We start from the raw sequence: 14,710 nt of genomic DNA on the forward strand, positions 1-14,710 counted from the left end.
ATTCCAACAAAAAACTATTTGAACTAGTAAACAAATTTCATGAAGTTGCAGGATACAAAATCAATATGTAGAAATCTGTTGCATTTCTTTACACTAATAATGAGCTGTCAGAGACATTAAGAAAATCCTGTTTTCAATTGCATCAAAAAATAAAACACCTAGGAATAAATTTAATGAAGAAGGTAAGAGACTTGTATGTTGAAACTGAAAAGACATTAATGAAAGAAATGGGAGAAGACACAAATAAATGGAAAGATATTGCATGCTTATGTGTTGGAAAAATTACTACTGTTCAAGTGTCCATACTCCCCAAGGCAATGTACAGATTCAGTGCAGCCTTTTTCAAAATTCCAATGGCATTTTTCACGGAAATAGAAGAAATAATCGTAAAGTTTATGCAGAACAACAAAAGTCCCCAAATAGCAAAAGCAGTCTTGAGAAAGAGGTACAAAGCTGGGAATAACATGCTCTCTGATTTCAAATTACATTACCAAGCTATAGTAATTCAAACAGTGTTTATGATACTGGCATGAAAATAGACACATAGATCAGTGGAACAGAATAGACAGCCTTTAAATAAATCTTTGCATATATGGTCAATTAATTTATAATAAAGGATACAAGAATATATATTAGAGAAAGGACATTCAGTAAAAGATGTTGGTAAAACTGGAGAGCCACATGCAAAGGAATGAAACTGGAGTTTACACTATGCACAAAAATGAACTCAAAATGAATTAAAGACTTGAAAGTAAGGCCTGAAACAGTAAAACTCCTGGAGGAAAGCACAGATAGTAAGTTCTTGACATAGGCCTTGGTGATGCTTGTTTCAGTCTGACACCAAAAACGGTAAAAGCAAAATTAAACAAATGGGGCTCTATCAAACCAAGATGCCTCTACCCAGCAAAGAAACTGTCAATGAGATGAAAAGGCAGCCTGCTGAGTGGCGGACAGTATTCCCAGATCATATATGTGATAAGTGTCTGTATATAAAGAACTCATACAACTTACTGGCAAAAAAAGACAATCCAATATAAAAATGGGCAGAAGACCTGAACAGACATTTTTCCAAAGAAGACATACAAAAGGCCAACAAATTCATGAAAGAAATGCTCAACATCACTGATCATCAGGGAAGTTTAATCAAAGCCACAATGAGATCACGTCTTAAACCTGTCAGAATGGCTGTTCTCAGAAAGACAACAGATAGCAAGTGCTGGCGGAAAGGTACCCCTCCGTATTATTGGTGGGGGATGTAAAGTGGTGCAGCCACTGTAGAAAACACTAGGGAATGTCCTCAAAAAATTAAAAATCGATCTGCCATACAACCTCACAATTCTACTCCTTGGTATTTTTCTGAAGACTACAGAAACACTAACTCAAAGAGCTATCTGCAGCCCATGTTCACTGCAGCATTGCTAATAGTGGCCAAGACACGGAAGCAAGCTAAAGCGCCCACCAGTGAATGAATTAAAGATGAACACACACACACAGGAATATTATTCAGCCATAAAGAAGAAGGAAATCTCACCATTTGTGATAGCATGGGTGGAGGATGGATCTAGGGCGTTATGCCGAGTGAAATAAGTCAGAGAAAGACATATACCACGTGATCTAACTTATATGTGGAATCTGGAAAATAAAAATAAAGAAAAGCTCATAGACAGAAAATAGGTTGGTGGCTGCATGAGATATGGAGAAGGGATTGAGAAAAAGGGGTGAATTTTTTTTGTTACTTGTTTTTTGTTTTTTGTTACTTGTGCAAAAAGAAGTATATGCACAAAAGTAGTAAGATAAAAGGCTAATAAATGCAGTCATTTCAAAAGGATTGTGGCATCAAATGTCAGACAGGGCAGCACCTGAAGGGCAATGTTTTAATTTTCAGTCCTTGGAATTTCTTCCCTCCTTACCTGATAAGAAGGAAGCAGAGATGAGACTTCCATCAATATGTGCACGCTCTTTACTCAGTATATGCATTTGTTCCGTGAGGGAAATAAACAGAAGTTTGAGACCTGGTTTCTGCCCTTAAGGACGTTAGTAGCTTGGTCTCCACGATGCCCTCAGATTGGTTGGTTTATGTGGTCGGTGTCATGTGGATTAAGAGTTTGGACAGTTTATTCAATTTTATAATAGTTAATGATTGATTAGCGTCATCTGCACATATGTGACTAAAAGCACTTTGTCATATCCTCCTGCATGTTAAAGAGCGCATTTAGTGTTGTGGCCATGTGTATGTGAGAATAGTGTGTGTATGTTTGGGCGGGTGGTGTCTGCACTTTCAGCTGCGGTGTCTGCTTGGGAGCCATTGAAACTGTGCCGGTGACTCACTTCTGTCCCCTTCCTTTGTGCTGTGTTCGGTGGGGTTTTTCTTTCTGAATAAGGAATGGTAAACACACTAACCGTCTAGGAAATTGGCAGCCACCACAGATCTGGCTGGCTAGGGTTGGCAGTGGCTGTCCCTGTGACAAGTGGTCTGAAGACCTGTTCCCTGTTTCTCCTCAGGTGTCCATTGATTGCCCATGGTCCATCTACTCCACCGTCATCGCGCTCACATTCAGCGTGCCCTTCAGGACCACGCACTCCCTGCTGTCGTCCGGGACACGGTAAAGGACCACAGGCCCTGCTTCTTTCCCACTCTCCCCCATACACAGGCCCTATTGCTCAGAGCTTGACTTTGGTGACACTGAGCATGTTTTATCACAGCCATAATGCTGCGGTCCACCTGTCTAATTCAGAGTCATTCCCTGGATCCTGAGTGCACAGGCTCTACTCAGATTTCCCCAGCTCTCTCAGGAGTGAGTTTGCACAGCTGGTTTGTAGGATGTGGGATTCAGACACATCTCTGTTCTGAGATCCCTTTTTATCCCTCCTTCCCTATTTTCAAGCCACTGGCCCATTGACAGACCAGGGTCACCTGCCATCCTGGATTCCACTGATCACATCATCATGGGTTTGTGTAACTAGTTCCCTGTCAGCTGCTGTGTCTTACCTCAAAGGTGGGGTTTTCAACTTCAGCTCTTCTGACACTCCCTTAGGTAACCCCACGTGGTGGGTGAATGGCAGCACCCCTAGCTCCTCCACTTTTTGCCAGGGGCACTCCTCAACCTCCCTACCCCCAGTGTGAGAACCACAGATGTCTCCAGACATTGCCTCCAGTTGAGAGCCGCTGCTTTGGAGGCTTGACCAAGTTCAGATTCAGTGTCTGAACAAGGAAGTCTGCGGGTGTCGTCCCGCACTTCATCTGTCTGGGCATTGGGAGACGCAGTATCTGGTGCTTGAAAACACCAGCAGTAGACTTCCCAGGTGGTGCCAGTGTAGGGGACACAGGTTTCATCGCTGGTCTGGGAAGATCCCACATGCCTCGAAGCAACTAAGCATGCGCCACCACCGCTGAGCCCATGCTCTGGAGCCTGGGAACCACAACTGCTGAGCGCACTTGCCCTAAAGCCCATGCTCTGCAACAAGAGAAGCCGCCGCAATGAGAAGCCCACGCACCGCAGCTAGAGAGAGTAGCCCCTGCTCTCCGCAACTCGAGAAAGCCTCAACAAAGCAGTGAAGACCCAGTGCGGCCCAAAAGTAATTAGAGAAAAACAAAAAAACACCAACAGTTCTACAGATGTTAATGATTCAGCAATTCTTTAGATACTAATGGTTAAAAACACCAGTGACTCTACAGAGAATCTGAGTTGCTGCATTTGAGACTGATTTTTCAAAATTTATCTTACGTATAACAGAAATTCAAGTGAATTCTACTTACCTAGTTGAGTTTGTTACAGTTTTGCTTCTCTTTTATGTTTTGGTTTTTTGGCATAAGGCATGTGGGATCGTAGCCACCCCCCCACCCCACCCCCGCATTAGAAGGTAGAATCTTAACCACTGGACCACCAGGAAAGTGCCCCAGTATCTTCTTAGCACAGCCAAAGTGCATTTAATAAAGTTCTCAAACATCAGGATCTTTTTTTCTCTTTTAGGAAATATGTTCAAGTGTGTGTCCAGAATTTGTCAGAACTTGACTTTCAACTGTCAGATAGTTGTCTTGTAGACACCCGTGATAGTACTGACCTGCGACTAATACCGCTGAACACGGAATCTGAACAGGTAACCTCTCAGCAGAATGCAGAGTGAGAAGAGTGTGCTGGCGTAACGGAGCTGACTGTGTACAGAGAGCAGCCACGCAGGCAGTAGTGGGGCGCGCGTGCCCAGGGAGGAGCACCCTGACATGCCCGCTTAGGGTTCTCTGTGGGCCAAGGGGCACAGCGCAGAGCAGGAAACAGATTGTGTTTTTAGAAAAATTACATCTTCCGCTTGTCAGACTCCACGCACAGGTTTACTCTGAGCTCTTCCTCGAGTCTCATGGTGGTGCGTAGACGCCATCACCCCAGCAACAGTGGCTGCTGCGTCCTGCCCACAGTCACACGCTGCCTCGCCCAGTGGCGGGCTCTTGGTTGTCAGGGTAGCTTCGTAAAGGAGTCACGTTCGTGTCTGTGCTGCCTGGCTGAATCCTGGCCCCGCCTTTCTGTTTATTTGTTGAGTATGTTTTTAGACAGTCTGCTGAGTGTTTAGAAGATCAAAGGTTTTCTTAAGGGTATCTGATGTCTAGCATTTTTAAGGACTTCCCCCCATTTGGCCCACTTCAGTGCTTCCCGAGTCTGTCCGCACATGCAGATGCGGACTTGATCCCTGAGGTGGCACCAGTTCTTTTCCCCACTTCACTTAGTGGTAGGTCATAGTGACTGTCATGGTGTAAAGGTGTCCCTGTAATTGTTTGATGACATTTCCCACTTTGGAAACGTATGGGATACTGTGTACTAAGAAATATTCTTTGCCCCTGTGCTGTCGAGCTTACGGAATCATGAGAAATCAAGCCCTTTGACCAGTTCCAGACAGTCTTTGCGGGCAGGGCCTCGGGAGGTGCTGGGAGGCAGGGCCGCGGCAGCACACGCAGGGGTGTCAGGAAGCGGGCCTGGGGACAGCCTCCCAGCTCCCTCCCGCTCGCCTGGTGGGGGCACACACCGCTTACCCTGAGCATCTGGTGTGTGTGCGTACCTGCGTGTGCATGGAGTGTGCAGTGACAGCCGACTCTCTTGCAGTGCATCCACAGCAGGCAGGCCGTGTTCTTTGTCTGGGAGCTGAAGTGGACACAGGAGCCTCCCCCATCTCTGCACTGCCGCTTCTCCATCGGATTCTCCCCAGCTTCTGAAGAACAGCTGTCTATCTCCTTAAAGCCCTACACCTATGAATTTCAAGTGGAAAATTTTTTTGTATGTATCACCTTATTTTTTTGGTGGGGTTCTGAGGTGGAAGCATGGAAGGTGATGTCATATTCTTTACCTTCTAAAAGTCAAACAGACAAAATCTTTCAATATAATGAAGCAACCTGTCATGGAAATGAGCCAGCGCTAAGGGCATGGGGGCAGCGACCAGCTGTGGTTAGAGCCCTGGTCCTGTCAGTGGCGTGTCTGCCCCTTGGGCCCTCCTGTGTGACCCCCGCTGAGCATGACCATCTCCAGGGAAAGGACTCCAGCTCTCCTCCCTGTTGTCTTCCTTACACTGACTTAGTCACGTCCTGCACCTGTTCCTTTCACCTTGAGCGTTAGCTGCTACATCTCCAGTTCTTTAAAAGAAAGCAGAGTTTCTTTAACGTGCGTGTTAGGGGTGGAGCTAACAACAGCCTGGAGCTGGGTGAGTCAGGGCCGCTGTGTGGTGCTTGGGTTTGGCGTTAGGCAAACCAGAACGTGGACACACAGCTTTGTGGTGTTTTCTTCTCTTAACAACGGAGACTGTCAAGCAACACTTTATTTGAGAAGGTGTTTGTGTGCATAGCTCTTGATATTAGCAATTTTTTTAATACCTCCTTCTGACCAAAAGACTATTTAAACCCACCTGTTTTCTTGAGCGTTCCGTATTGGCCTTAGAGTTAAACACAGTCACTAGTGTAGTTCATCATTTTGTTGGACAAGTAGATGCCCCTTTGATGTGGTGATAGCTGTTGAACATTAGATTATTCACATGGTGAAGAGTCTGCAGAAACTTAATGTGGTTTGCTTACTGCCAGTGACAACGAACTCATTAGCAGATTCCACTGGTACTTTTTTGTCTTTTTTGCTTCCTTTTCAAATTGAGCATAGGAAAAATTTTCGTTTAGACCTGTACAAGCTTAGTAAAAAAGCCAGAGAAAAATACTTGGTGGATTGCTCTCTTTAAAACTGGTATTCTGAGGACCAGAAATACAGAATTTTTTGTTTTAAGTCTCATTTCTGTACCATGAAGTTCCCTGGTGGTACAGATGGTAAACAATCTGCCTGCAATGCAGGAGACCTGGATTTGATCCCTGGGCTGGGAAGATCCCCTGGAGAGGGAAATGGCAACCCACTCTAGTGTTCTTGCCTGGGCCATACCGCGGATGGATCACAGAGAGTCAGACACGACTGAGCGACTAGCAGTTTCACTTTCACCGTGAAGTTCACCGTTTGGGGCGTTTGCTTCATTGAAGTTAGTGTATTGAAAGAGCTGGGCCATCAGCACCACGATGGTATTCATTCTTCCAAGAAGAAGGCCTGTGCCCATTCACACTCCCGACTCCTGTTCTCAGCCCTGAGCTACTCTGCTCTAGAGCAGGGTGCCTGAGCCTTGCCTGGGCAAGGACAGTCGCATTCAGTGTGATCGTCTCGAGACTGACGGCTTTGACGTGACATGATGTTCCCAGCGTTCGTTCGTCTTGGAGAGCGTGTCAGGACTCTGTCCTTTGTTGCGGCTGGCCTCCAGCCGTGGGCTTCCCAGGCCGGGCCTCTTCCCTCCGCCCCACTGGTGTGCCCTTCACCGCTCCTGTGGCAGTGGGGCTGCCAGCATGTGGAGGGGCAGGCTCTCATCCCCTGTGCGGGTTTGGGGCCTTTGTCCTGGGTGGTGGGCAAGTGTGAGCAGGTGTGACTGTCAGGTAGGGAGGTCACAGAGAAGGGAACATCGTGGAGAAGATTCAGGATGGACTTAATATGGGGTAGTTCCAAGGAACTCTGTTCATTTTGCTGGTTAGGTAATGGCGTTGTGTCTTTTAGTGACTCGTCTGAGGTGTCCAGGGTGCCGTGGCAGGTCCGGAGCCTGCTTTATAGCAGCCCTGGCAGATAAGTCAGTGTGTGCTGGTGGGGAGAGGAGGCTCGTGAAGCGTGACGCTGGCCTGGGACCTGGTGACAGGCCTGTGCGGAGTCACCGGGCCAGCCTCCCTCCTCCTGAGAGGCTTGACCATGTTCATGTTAAGAAGAGTTTAAGGCTCTCGGGGTGGGGCTTCCCGAGGGCGTTTCCACAGGGACTCAGTTGGTCAGAGGGCGTGAACACACAGCTGCTCCTCTGGTCCATTCTTGAAATTTCGAGTCTGCGGGCAGCACCACAGTGGCCTCAGAGAGCCGTCTGTTCAGATTGTTGACTGTCTCCTTTGCCCTCTCTCCTTTCTGGCCCAGACCTTGTACAACGTGAGAGCAGAGATATCGCCACCTCCAGGCACGGAGCATTGTAGGACGGGCTCACTCTGCTCCCTGGACGTGACCATCACGCGGCTCTCGGACCTCCTGGAGGTGGATAAGGATGAAGCCTTGACGGAATCTGACGAGTATTTTTCAACAAAGCTGATGTATGAAGGTGGGTCTGGAGGCTTCTTGCCCCTGACTGCTGTGCTCGGCCCTGTTGCTCACAACGTGCAGTACTCCTCGTCTGAAGAGAGAACATTTTAGAATTGAAAGAGCACGTTTGAATGTCCCACTGTGTGATGTGGCCCTGGGCTCAGAGGGTATTGAGCCTGGTTACTGCAGAGCAGTTTCTCTGAGAGGTGTTGGAGTGGCTGTGGGGCTCGGGGCTGGGGCACAGTGGTGCCTGGAGCTGCTCTGTCCTCTGCCCGTGAGTCAGGGGCCCCCCTCGCTCAGCAGGCCAGGCGTCCTGTGCTCACGCTCCCGCCCTCTACCTCTAGCCTCCTTTCCCCCCTTCCACCCCTCAACCCAGACCCTGGCCCCTCCTCTTCCCGGCCTCCCAGACGCCCCTTGACAGCCCTCCTCCTCTGGGGCCTGGGCCGCTTCTGTAGGATTCTCAGGTTTTGGCGTCAGGCCCTTTATGCTCTAAAAATGGCTAGGGAGGCACGTCTCCACTGACTTTCTGTAAGGTATTAGGAAAGCCAGTACATGACGGTGCTCTTGAGAAAGGACTGGTTTCCGGAGCAGTGAACACAGAAGCACGGTGTCTTGCTGTCCTCACATCTCTTCAGCGCCCGCCTCCCAGAAGGTGCCTGCGCTGTTCCCATCTGCTGCGTTCAGTCTGCTGAAGGGCCTGGGAGCCGCCCATCCCGAGTAGATTCGCAGTTGGTAAAGGAGCACTCTTGTTACGGCCTTCAGAGGACTGGGCCACTCCTCTGGCATTCTCTCACAGGCCAGCTCCGGCTGGAGTCTGAGGTCACGTGAGCAGCTCAGCTGGTGCTGTCCCCCGTCCTGCATGTGGAAAGGCTCTCAGCCAGGCGCTGCTCCTCCCCTCACACCTCGGGCGTCTGTGAAACATGGTTGCTGAGTCGTGCGGATCCACTGCACGTCGGCCCTTCTTGCTGTTGACAGTCACGCGTTCACACTGGTTCTGGGCTCATTACACCACTCTGAGTTGGGACTCTACCAAGCTCACAGTGGCAAATGCACGTTTCCCAGAACGCTGAGTTTTGGTCACTTTCAAACTGTACCACGGGCAGCCTCTTCCACACCAGGCTTTTGCCATTGATTTTTAAGAAGGCATCTGCTGAATACCTGAGACTAAGGAGCTCACCGCCGTGGGCTGCCAGCCCAGTGCCCAGTGACCTGTGCTGGGCTTGGGCCTGTGTCCCCTGGCTCAGGAGGCCGGGTGGTGGGTGCGTGGACCTCTCTACTATTTTGCAACTTCTTGTGAGTGTGTCATCATCTCAGAATTAAAGTTAAAAAAAGGACATGTCCGAAAGGGTTGAATTGACTGGATTTTGACTGTTGCGTGCAGAGCATCTGTGACTGACAGCAGCAGTTTCTCCTCTGCAGTCTGTAGCGGTGGGGGACACGGCGCCTCTGCTCCGAGTGCCAGTGGCCCTGCCAGCGCTCAGGCCTGCGGGCTTCCCGCCAGAGGGCGCGCCAGCACAGTGAGGAACGGACAGGTGCCCTCAGGGGCGCCCCGAGGGCCAGCTCTGCGAACCGTCGCTCCAGTATGTCCCTCCCCGGTGCCGCTTTGGCCTCTGCACGGCCTCAGCTGCGGGCAGCTTGCCCTCTGCTGCCCCTCCTTCCTCATCGGCCTTTGTTGAGCCGACGAGGATCCTGCCCTCCTTGCCCGTGGGTGACTGCTCAGTCCAGTGTTTGACTCGCACTGAGTTACATCACAGTCATGGTCTCATAGCGTCCCTAGCAGCACCTGCCGTGTGTGCGGCCTCCCCATGGTTCCCGAAGAGGAGCTCTGTGCTTCACGTGTACCTTTTCTTCCCAAACCATTGGGGGCTGATGTGAGCAGCAGAGGTGGGATCAGATGTGCTGGTCAGTACCACGCATAACGGAGGAACCAGTGCCCGACCCTGTCCTCACTCCTGGTGCTGCCTTCGCGGTGCTGGGTGGCAGGTTACACTGCATTTTCAAGGGGCTTTCAAGGCAGCTTTGACTCTGCTCACTGACGAAAGTGAGGAGAAAGAAGCCATCTTCCCCCGTGTAGCCAGCCTGCAGCTTCCTTTCTTGGTCAGAGGTGTTCTACTTTGAGATGCAACTCCAGGGCACCAAGATATGGGACAGGCCCCCACTTCTGGACGTCACTCTGGAGCGTGGACTGGCCGCCGCCTCTTTTGTGTGAACCCTGGAGGCCCTTTCCGGGTAAACATGGCGCTTTCCCTCTTTGTTTCAGTTGTGGACAACAGCAGCAACTGGGCAGTGTGCGGGAAGAGCTCCGGAGTCATCTCCATGCCCGTGACGGCCCAGGCCACGCACCGAGTCCACATGGAGGTGATGCCGCTCTTTGCGGGCTACCTGCCGCTCCCCGACGTCAGGCTATTCAAGTACCTCCCCCACCACTCTGCACAGTCCTCACAGCTGGACGCGGGTAGGGACCCTGGTAACGGACGCAGCACGCCCTCGGCACAGGGTGTGTGGCAGCTCTGTGCTGTTCAGCAGCCCCACACTCGGAACCAGGGTGCTCTAATACCAAACACTTGGTCAGGGTCACTCGTCCTGGGCCCCTGCTCCCGAGGGTGATCCACCCGGGACCTGTGTACTGGGATCTCTCCAAAGGCGTGGTGGCTGTTGACATCCTTGTGCCTTGAAGGGCGGCTCGGGAGGCGGGCAGCTCCCCGGGGTGGGGAGAGGCCACCGCAGGGCAGCCTCTGTCTCACTTCCTGTTCGTTTTGCAGATAGCTGGATAGAAAATGACAGCCTGTCGGTGGACAAGCACGTGGATGACCAGCTGGACAGCAGCAGCGTCAAGAGCAGGGGCAGTGTGCACTCAGCTGCCAGCAGCGAGCACAAAGGCCTGCCGATGCCCCGGCTCCGAGCACTGCCCCCCGGCCAGGCCTTCAACTCGAGTGCGGGCACGCAGGTCCTGGTCATCCCCAGCAAAGACGACCACGTCCTCGAAGTCAGCGTCACATGACGCACAGGGCTCACACAGTCCCCGGGCCGGGCATGTGTGCGCCGGAAGGATCCTGACTCGATGGTAGCCTTCTAGCTCTAACCTGCCTTGTGTGGACTCTGCCTGGCCGTGGGAGCGTCAGAGAAGTCCCCGTGCTCAGCTGGTTGTTCATATCACCCGGGGTGTCAGAGGCTGTTAACTTCCTCCCCCTGCCCCGTGATGTCCTCCAGGTTTGCCCAGAGCCCCACCACTTCCCTCCTCCTCCCTGCTCCCTGGAGAGCTTTCTGGAGCCCACTCGCCTGAGCAGCCTGTCATCTGCCAGTCTTCACCTGAAGCCGGTGTCTTTCAGGTGGACACACAGGCCCTGTGGGCTTGTTAGTGACGCGTATGCCTTTCTGCCACATGGCTGCCCAGTTTCTGGGCCAGGCGGGCTTGTGTGTCTCCTCAGGAGGAAAGCACAGCCCTTTACCCCAGGTCATCTAGTTGCGCTTTTCTAGAATAACTCCCTCTCTGGGCAGGGGGGTTGGGGGTGAGGAGGGAATAAAAACCCCTTCTGTGCCTTGGGACGTCAGACTGGGAGGGCCTGGAGCATCCGACAGCTGTAGCCGTTTTAAAGGTACTTAAAGACTAGGCCAGGGCATGAGAAACCACTCGGCACTGAGATGATTTAGGCATAAATGTTTCTGGAGCCCTTCCTCCCCTCTCCCCCCATGTGGATTAGGTATCATAGGCACTTGGAATTAAATATATATTTATTTTAATTATCATTTTATATGTGGGGTTAATATGTTGTGTTTTTCTCTGACCTTTCGAGTCTTTACATGTAATTGTTACTGTATAATCAGTATTTTTCTTTTGCACCTTAAGTCTCAGAAATTAAGAGGTTCCATTTAAATGACGATTAGAGGGGTCTTCTCAGCGTATTTCTGGTCTGGTTGTATGAGGGTGAGAGTCTTGGACTATTACTCTCCTGCCTACGACATGGCAGTCGTACCATACAAATGGGTTAATTTGCTTTAGGTTGTACATTTAATTGTACATATGGTTGATTTATTATTTTTAAAAGTACATACTAACTGATGTTTATGTATAAGTTGCACCAAAAATCAAGGACAAAATAAATGTGTGTTTGTTTTTATTGGTGTGAAAGTCACAGCTTGTAAATAAGTGTTGTATGTATTAAACCTTTTCCAGCTCTCCAAAGCGATGTATTTTTGTACATATGAAATAGAGAACTCTTAATTCATTGGGAAAGTGTGCTTGGAATTGAACCTGACCAGATTAATGCAAGTGAGTGTAGTTGGTCCAGCAGAGGGTGGGACCTCACGAATAACCTCAAATGTGTGAGCCTTAGAGAAAAAGGAGGCTTCTGCAGCCACCGCTGTCCCTGGCTGTCACCTCCTGGTGGCCTGGGGGCAAGAAGGCACAGGGCAAAATGAACAGAAAGCAGAGCATCACAGTCTCTTCAGTATATGGTCTTCCAGCTTGTTTAACAAATAAAGGTGGTGATCCTTGCTCCCCTGGTTTTCATTTATAGAAATTAGAGAAATGTACAAAGAAGATAAATACCGGTACATTTAATTAAATTTTTTAGAAATTTACCTTCTTTATGTGCAGTTTAAAGCTAATAAACTAAGCAGATTAGAACCTCAGAATCTAATGGTAGTTAACAGTTTCTAACATGAGTTTGCTTTATTGTAAAAATCGGTGATTGCCCTACAGATCCGCCAAGCCCAGTGAATGAAGAGATCTTTGAGACTTGATTGTGTTGGAAAAGCCTCTCACCCATCTGCATGGTGAGCCTCAGGAGTCCAGGGCGGCACCCTCCATGTGTGACCTTCCGGAGTGGGATATGGGTCCGTGCTTCCCGATACCCAGTTCACTTTTGCACTGGGTTCTGATTCCACTATGAAATTCTCTAATTACATACATATTCAGAAGGGAAAAAATGAAGTGGAAGTACAAAGTGTCCATGGTGGTTTCTTATGTCTGAAAACTGACTGACATGAAATTTAATCACAGGTTTATTTTTTTCCTTGATTACCCAAGAAGATCTTTTCAATCTAAGTTACGTGGGTACCTCTATTGTTATTTTTTTTTTAACATAAATGAAGAGTGTCACCTCAAACTTTTTTTTTTTTTAGTCTAAAAGGCTGTAACTGAGTTTTTGTTGTGTTTAAAATAAGGCTTATGTGAGACAAGCTGGTTTTGTAGGTAAAAATGTAGCAGCTGTTGAACAATTGTAAAGCCAGGTATCAAATGTACATCCTGAGAAACAGTATGCAGCCATTTTACAGATATCTGTGGAAGATGTAAATACTAGCAAGTGGAAAAGGAAATAAGTTATAATTTTGGTGAATTTCATAGGGTCTCCTATGACTGGAAAAATTATAACTCTTCTTGTTTTAATGTGGAAATTCTTGTATTTAATCTGAAAATGACTTCTACCTGCAACTCCATTATCAGCTCAGCCTCTCATGGGCCAGGTTCCCATACTGGTCTTAGGTGATGGGGTCTGGGTATCCCAGAGTTGGTGGAGAAAAGACACAGAGGCTTCTAGTCAATTCTAATAGTGTTTAAAATAAAACTGAGTTACAAAATGAAGTTAAACACTCCAGGTGTGTATATGAAATGAAAACTTGTACTACTTTTTATAAAACAACAAACTAACCTGATCTAAATGTTTTACTGTCAACTGTAATCTTTAAAAGAAATCCTATGTGATTTTAAAATCTGACTTTCATGAAAATGCCCCTTTCTCTAAATGTATTCACCCTGTGCACCAGGCTGTAAGACCTGAGAGTGTGGTCAAGATGGTTTGCTAGCGTTCTGCGGCTGGAAAAGGTGACAAGTTGGTGACTTTGATACTGCAGGTATTAACTCCATTTTCATAGTTTACTATGAAAGTCATTTTTCACATTATTCTGTAATATATTGTTAGACTAAAGCCATTGTATTAAGACTGTTTAAAATGTAAGCATTATAATTCTGAAAATACACATTTTAAGAAGAAACCTGCTGTCTTGGACTTCATTCTATCCTGTGGCGTGTGAAAATTGAGTGTGTAAAAAAAGGAATATTCTTGTTTTCTTTCCCTAATCCTTGTTCCTGACTACTAAACATTAATTCTTTGGGGGGTAGCATTAGGGATTGTTTTTCACAACTTACTGCCCATTTGTTGTTTAGCTGCTAGGTCGTTTCTGACCCTTGCGACCCTGTGGACTATATAACCTGTCGGGCCCCTCTGTCCATGGGATTTTTTAGGGAGGAATACTAGAGTAGGTTGACATTTCCTCCTCTAGGAGATTTTCCCGACTCGGGGATGCAGCCTCTCTCTCCTGCAGTGGCAGGTAGATTCTTGACTGCTGAGCCACCAGGGAAGCCCCTTAATGCCCAATAGCACACTAGAAGTAAGACATCTGAGTCTAGAGAGTTTTTGAGGTTTTTTGTAGACATATTTGCCATCCTACAGTTTGACATCTTAGAGTGCAAGGAGATCGATGCAGTCAATCCTAAAGGGAATCAACCCTGAATATTCATTGGAAGGACTGATGCTGAAGCTGAAGCTCCAGTGTTTTGGCCTCCTTTTGTGAAGAGCTGACCCATGGAAAAGACCCTGATGCTGGGAAAGGTTGAGGGCAGGAGAAGGGGTGGTGGAGGAAGAGACGGTTAGATAGCATCACCGATTCAATGGACATGAATTTGAGCAATTTCTGGGAGGTAGTTGGAGGACAGAGGAGCCTAGCAGGCTACAGTCCAGTGGGTTGCAGCCCCTGAACAACAGTCTGACAAGGTAGCTGCCTCAGTCACATTTGGTATCTTCACTAATACAATTTCTTTTCTTCGGAAAAGGTTTTCCATTTACTTAGTCTTGCTGTTTTGCGCCCCCCCCCCCCGCCCCCCTTAACCTAGAGCTTTTAAACAAATAAGCGTCGGATTGGACGATCTGATCAGATCTCGCCCTCCATGGTGTTGGAATGGTTTGTCAAAGCAGCCGGGCAAGCCACCCCGAGCCCAAGAGGACCTGAGCCTGACCTGCGGGGTGCAGAGCAGGGGGCTGGGGCTGCGCCTTGGGACCGTACTGGCTGCAAAGAACCTGCGCTTTGGGGAGGGGCCGCTG

General features: G+C 48.7%; 1 protein-coding gene across 3 annotated transcripts in view; it reads left to right on the plus strand.

Annotated features, from left to right (window-relative positions):
- TRAPPC10 (trafficking protein particle complex subunit 10) overlaps positions 1–13,604 on the plus strand; it is a 78,362-nt gene extending 64,758 nt beyond the window's left edge. For all 3 annotated transcript variants that reach the window (XM_069566392.1, XM_069566399.1, XM_069566406.1), the window contains 6 exons: positions 2,503–2,603; positions 3,972–4,098; positions 5,091–5,261; positions 7,452–7,629; positions 9,871–10,065; positions 10,373–13,604. In XM_069566392.1, coding sequence (XP_069422493.1) covers positions 2,503–2,603; positions 3,972–4,098; positions 5,091–5,261; positions 7,452–7,629; positions 9,871–10,065; positions 10,373–10,611 — 1,011 coding nt within the window. In that variant the 3' untranslated portion in view covers positions 10,612–13,604. The remainder of the gene's footprint in view (positions 1–2,502; positions 2,604–3,971; positions 4,099–5,090; positions 5,262–7,451; positions 7,630–9,870; positions 10,066–10,372) is intronic.
- Positions 13,605–14,710: the final 1,106 nt, after the last annotated feature.

The sequence above is a fragment of the Ovis canadensis genome, chromosome 1 (assembly GCF_042477335.2).
Source record: "Ovis canadensis isolate MfBH-ARS-UI-01 breed Bighorn chromosome 1, ARS-UI_OviCan_v2, whole genome shotgun sequence".
Classification (NCBI taxonomy): domain Eukaryota; kingdom Metazoa; phylum Chordata; class Mammalia; order Artiodactyla; family Bovidae; genus Ovis; species Ovis canadensis.